Genomic DNA, 6000 nt, shown 5'->3' with positions numbered 1-6000 from the left:
TCTTCAGGCTCTTTTTGAAGGTTTCGATGGTAGGTGAGAGTCTGATGTGTTGTGGTAGAGGGTTCCAGAGTAGGGGTGATGCGCAAGAGAAATCTTGTATGCGATTGTGGGAAGAGGAGATAAGAGGGGAGTAGAGAAGGAGATCTTGTGAGGATCGGGGGATGGGTGCAGGTAAGTACCGGGAGACGAGGTCACAGATGGAAGGAGGACGTTGCAGTAGTCAAGTATGCAAAAGAACATCTAAATAAGCCTGATGCATTTTGGAAACAAGTCTTGTGGACCAATGAGGTTAAAATAAAACTCTTTGGCCACAATAACCAGGTATGTGTGGACAAAAAAAGCACAGAATTTCAGGAAAAGAACATCTCACAAACTAATAACCCCTTCATGACATGCGCCATACATGTACTGCGCATGTCATGTCTCTCTTTGATGTGGGCTTCGGCACTGAGGCCACATCTTTCCCGGCACGTCAGCCGTTTTGAATCTCTTGGGGAAAAAGTGCGTCTTAGGCCGGGGTCACACTTGCGAGTGCAATGTGAGAAACTCGCGCATTAATACCCGGCACTACTGCCGCCACTCGGGAGCAGAGCGTTCAGCTGCATAGAAATACATGCAGCCGCACACTCCGGTACCGAGTGCCGGCGGCAGTGTCGGGTATTGATGCAAGTTTCACGCATTGCACTTGCAAGTGTGACCCCGGCCTTATAGTCTGAAAAATACGGTACCTGAAAAGGCACAAGCTGAAGGTTTTACAATGGCCCTCACAGTCCCCTGATCTGGACATCATTGAAAATCTGTGTCTAGACCTCAAAATAACAGTGCATGCAAGACATCCCAGGAATCTCACAGAACTGGAAGAATTTTCCAAGGAAGAAAAAATGAAAATCCCTCAAACAAGAATTGAAAGACTCTTGGCTGGCTACAAATTTTGTACAACTAGGTACGAACCATGCAAGGTGGCCAAAATTTTGCATTGGCACATTTTCCTTTTTGTAATTGTTAAAATGTAAAAAGATGTATATATAAAGCTCTGGAAAAAATTAAGAGACCACCACATCGAAACCCTGTCATGGGCAGCCCAATCTCCAGATCTGAACCCCACTGAAAACCTCTGGAATGTAATCAGGAGGATGATGGATAGTCACAAGCCATCAAACAAAGAAGAACTGCTTACATTTTACTCCAGGAGCAGTGTGAAAGACTGGTGGAAAGCATGGCAAGACGCATGAAAGCTGAGATTAAAAATCATGGTTATTCCACAAACTATTGATTTCTGAACTCTTCCTGAGTTAAAACATTAGTATTGTTGTTTCTAAATGATAATGAACCTGTTTTCTTTGCATTATTTGAGGTCTGAAAGCACTGGGATTTTTTTATTTTGACCAATTTTCTTTGTCAGAAAAAAATGAAAAAATGTATTGCTTGGAAATTCAGAGACATGTTGTCAATAGTTTATAGGCTAAAAGAACAATTTACATTGTACTCAAAAATATACCTATAAAGAGAAAAATCAGACAAACTGAACATTTTGCAGTGGTCTCTTAATTTTTTGCCAGAGCTGTGTATATACACAGTATATCATATTTATAATTTATTATTATTGTGCCTAAAATACAAAGGAAATGTGTTAACTTTATGCCTTTTAGAGATAATTTAATCGTGAAGATTAACTGTTCACAATAGCAGTAATTTTGCCCAGGGGTGCACAAACTTTTACATGTTACTATACCTAATCTTGAATCATTCTAGCAAAATCCTTTAATGGATCATGAAGAAGCAAATGTCTCAAACCTGAGTGATAAATCCTGTCTTTTTACTTTTATGAGCTCGTGTCACAGGACTCAACTCCTGAATCATGATTACGGCTGGTCCAAACGTGTCCCCTGCAGAGATGCCATGGTGATCATGTCCTCCATCACAGGACGTGAGAAGGGCTGGATGCAGAAGCAGCTCTGTCTGAACAGAAAGTGTCGCTCAGTGCTTGTCTTTATCCCCTTTCCTATAATACCCTGTAAATAAAGCCTTATAACGATGGTCCAACAATAGACAACTATTAGCTACCTACAGATGACGTTCTTACTTCATGCATGTGCACTTTTGGTCCATTCCGTGTTGGTGGGTCTCAGTCTGTCTGATAGCATTTAATAGGAGTGGTGCCACTCCAAGGTTTTTACTAGTCATGCCACGAAAGAGCTATGCACATCTCTTAAATACAGGAAATTTCAAATGTATAGTGGGTGAGGGTCCCACCCATAGGACAACCATCTCAAGAGCAGCACCTTGTTGGGAGCTTCTTTCACTGGAGAGGTTGTGGGAATTCCTATACAAATGAATGGGACTTAGCGCCTCTCCACTGACATTGGTGTGTATAGAGGACACCATTCTAGGGAGAGATGCCGGTTTCATTGGTGGGAACTCCATATTATATATTTATGGCGTATCCTGTGGATACACTGTGTATGAGATGAGAATATTCCTTGCAGTCACACAGGAGGCTTAGAACCACAGTTTTAGCAATCGGGGATCCAGCTAACTAGACACTTACCTATATCCTGCTTAGAAAATTATGGGCTAGTTTGAGACAAATCATTTAAAACTGCCAAGTTTCGTTTGCACTGAGAGCCACCCCATAAGCCCTGATTTACGATTTAAGTATACTAGTGTAATTCCTATTGTGAGACTGAAATTCTAAAACACAATAGAGGACTATGCAAGTTAATTGAAAGCTATTGGGTGTAATCCAACTCCAAATCCACAACCCAGTCTGCAGGTCAGGGCGCATATACTCAGGAGGATTTGGAAAAAATGGTAATGTAGTTTTTGTGAGTCAAAATCAGAAGTGAATCCAGCATAAAGGAGAAGTATATTGGTCCTTACTTTATTTCGCACCCCTCCAATCTAAACTCTGCTGCCTGCCTAATTCATCTGTCCCCCCGTTATTCCCTGGCCTCTCCCTTCTGTCAATCCCTGCACTGGCTCCCCATTACTCAGAGACTCCAGTTAAAAACCCTAACCATGGCATACAAAGCCATCCACAAACTGTCTCCTCCATACATCTGTGACCTAGTCTCCCGGTACCTACCTGCATGCAACCTCCTATCCTCACAAGATCTCCTTCACGACTCCCCTCTTCTTCCCACAACCTCATACAAGATTTCTCCAGCGCATCCCCCCTCCTCTGGATCTCTCTACCCCAACAGAGACTCTCGCCTACTGTGGAAACCTTCAAAAGGAACCTGAAGACCTACCTCTTCCAAAAAGCCAACAACCTGCAGTAACCACCGATACACCAAACCGCTACACGACCAGCTCTGCGATCACCTGTTGTATCCTCACCCATCCCTTGTAGATTGCAAACACAGCTTTGAGCTAAATTCATATAAATACAGTGGTCTCTGCTGAGCTCTATGTTGGGGATTCTGAAAAAAATTCTCAAAAAAACGCATTCCAACAGGAACCCCAACAGAGTCACTGTAACACCATCTGGCCTTCATTTTGGCATTATTCGTCTTTTTCAGATGTACACAAAATTGTGGTGTGCCCCTTTTCATGTCTAAAAAAAATGATTTCTGCCAGGACGGAGATCAGTGTCCACAGTCCATCAGCTTGAATGGATCTGTCGATTTTACCTGACGTGATCAGCGGTCTGTAGGGATAAAATAGCCTTTATTAAGGCAATCTTTATTGCGCCCACAGATTTGCTATGTAGCAACAGGGAATTTTACTTTCCTGTCCCTGAACTGCTTCATTATAAGTAGTTTTGCACTTGTTAGGCCGGCTTCACAGATCAGCATTTCATGGCTCATGTTTCTGGACCAGCCCGAGCAAACAGCCTTATAGGCATGTATGAGGCGGTTAGTTCAGGCCAAGAGACCACCTGTGGCACATCCATACACAGACCATGATATGCAAATATGTAAAGCTCTATTGAATGAAAGATTGCTTGTAATGCTTATTATAATATGGTTAGTCTCATAATGTAACAGACAAGTATGTGAAAAATAAAAACTAACGCAATTTATTAGACATAGGTGGCTTCTGGAACAACACTGTGATACTGGGATGATTTATATGTACAATCCTTGTACTTATGCACACAGATCAGGTCCTTTACTTGTAGTCTGAGAACAGTCTGTATAGCCTTCATTCATCCTTTTCCACCTTTATTTGTATAAAAGCATTTAGGTCAGGACAAAAGGATTTTCTTCCTCTTCCTCCGTTGGTCGGCTCCTCCTCTTCCGCTTCTCTTTCCCAGTTTGGATTGTAGAGATGCTGGGGAAGAAGTTGGATCTCTGTGGAAGGTAACCGATCAGACAGAGAGCCATAAACACGATTGGTCTTATTGCCATGCTTAGAGTGCGAGTCAATGCTGTAACAGAGCCTGGACAGATCTGGTGCTCGGAAGCGAGGCGGCCGGGCAACCCAGACACCAGGCTCAGAGAGACTGTCCTCTTCATCCGACATTAACTCTTCTGTCACACCTTCCCACAGGGCTTGCTCTTCTGGTGAAAACTGCTGTACACCCCAGGATCGATTTGCAAAAAGCTGTTTAGAGACATTTTTGCAAGTTAATGAAGAATATAGATGACAAAATATAAATCCAAACCATATTTATCTCCAGTGTGGTGTATGCTGCAAAAGTAAGACTGCTCCTAAAAATATGCATAGTTCCTCACCGAGCATGAACATATGAAGCAATAAATTAAGGCCATACATACATTATACTGCAGTCAGCATATTTCGCCATTATGGGCAAAGCGAGCCAAATTACTAATTTGTATGGGGGTTTCCCAACTCTCGCCTGACAGATGGTGTTAGGGAGTGAAGGATCTGGCACTTCAGCTTTCTGATGCCACTCATTTAGTCCTCTGGGACATAAGTTGTTGCCAGGAGTCCAGCAGGTACGCCTTGAAAACACAGGAGCGCTCAACTGCACCAAGAGTCCCTATGGAACTCGGGAAAGAAAGCTGTTAGCTGACCGATTGTTCATCTGACAGCTATCTTATGTGTATGGGATGCTTAAAGGTACCCAACTAGTGGTGTTAAACAACCACCCATCTGTACATATTTGCCGATCGTTTAATAGCAAAATTCTGGTGACAGATTGTCTTTAGATTTTATGGTACAATTACCGACTGCAAGAAGGAAGAAACAACTAACTAGAAGTTTAGTAGGTGAGGAGCAGATATAAATTCACTGCATATGAATTATTAGTAAATCGTTGTGGAATTGCATTTTCTAAGACAAGTACAGTTATTAAAAGCAGGAGATCAAAATAAATCCATGCATGAATGAATAGTGATGGGCAAACCCCTGGATGTTCGGGTCTGGCGGGTTTGGCCAAACAGTTAAAAAAGTGTGGTTCGAGCACCAGAACAGTACCCAAACCCCATTCACTTGAAAGGGGGGTCCGAACATCCAGTGTTTGCCACGCTGTCATGTGCATGATAGCACGGCAAACATTGGCTCTGATTGGCAGTAAGATCGTTACCGCCGGTCAGAGCCACGACTCCCACGTGTCAGATGACAGCGTGAGCCTGCAGCTGTGACCGGAAGTAAAAAGATTACCTCCAATTACAGGCGTCGGCTGATGGGACTACTCCCTTCAGCCTGCTGCCGCTAATAACAGTGAGTGCGCTACAAATAGATAAAAAAAAAATGTTGTGGATTCCCCTGTATTTTTCATAACCAGCCAGGCAAAACTGACAGGGCTGCAACCCTCAGCTGTCAGTGTTAGCAAGACTGGGTATCAAGAATATAGGGGTCCCCACTGCGTCCTTTTTAATTATTTAAATAAATAATTAAACAGCTTGGGGTCACCCCACATTTTTGACAACCAGTCAAGCTAAAGCAGACAGCTGGATGCTGGTATTCTCAGGCTGGCAAGGGGCCATGGAAATTGCCCCTCCTAGCCTAAAAATAGCAGCCCTCATCTGACAGCATGAGAATCGCTATTAATCTTACTGCCGATCAGAGCCGCTGGTGTTTCTAACGTTG

The 6000-nt window shown here is 43.1% G+C and overlaps 1 protein-coding gene across 1 annotated transcript in view; it reads right to left on the bottom strand.

Annotated features, from left to right (window-relative positions):
- Positions 1 to 3998: 3998 nt before the first annotated feature.
- The window catches only part of C1H14orf93 (chromosome 1 C14orf93 homolog), a 37161-nt gene continuing 35159 nt past the window's right edge, over positions 3999 to 6000 (bottom strand). The window contains exon 7 of the mRNA XM_077299060.1: positions 3999 to 4548. Within this exon, the coding sequence (XP_077155175.1) occupies positions 4147 to 4548 (402 nt within the window). The 3' untranslated portion in view covers positions 3999 to 4146. The remainder of the gene's footprint in view (positions 4549 to 6000) is intronic.

Source organism: Ranitomeya variabilis, chromosome 1, assembly GCF_051348905.1.
Source record: "Ranitomeya variabilis isolate aRanVar5 chromosome 1, aRanVar5.hap1, whole genome shotgun sequence".
Taxonomy (NCBI): Eukaryota; Metazoa; Chordata; class Amphibia; order Anura; family Dendrobatidae; genus Ranitomeya; species Ranitomeya variabilis.
This window is presented reverse-complemented; position numbering and strand designations above follow the sequence as displayed.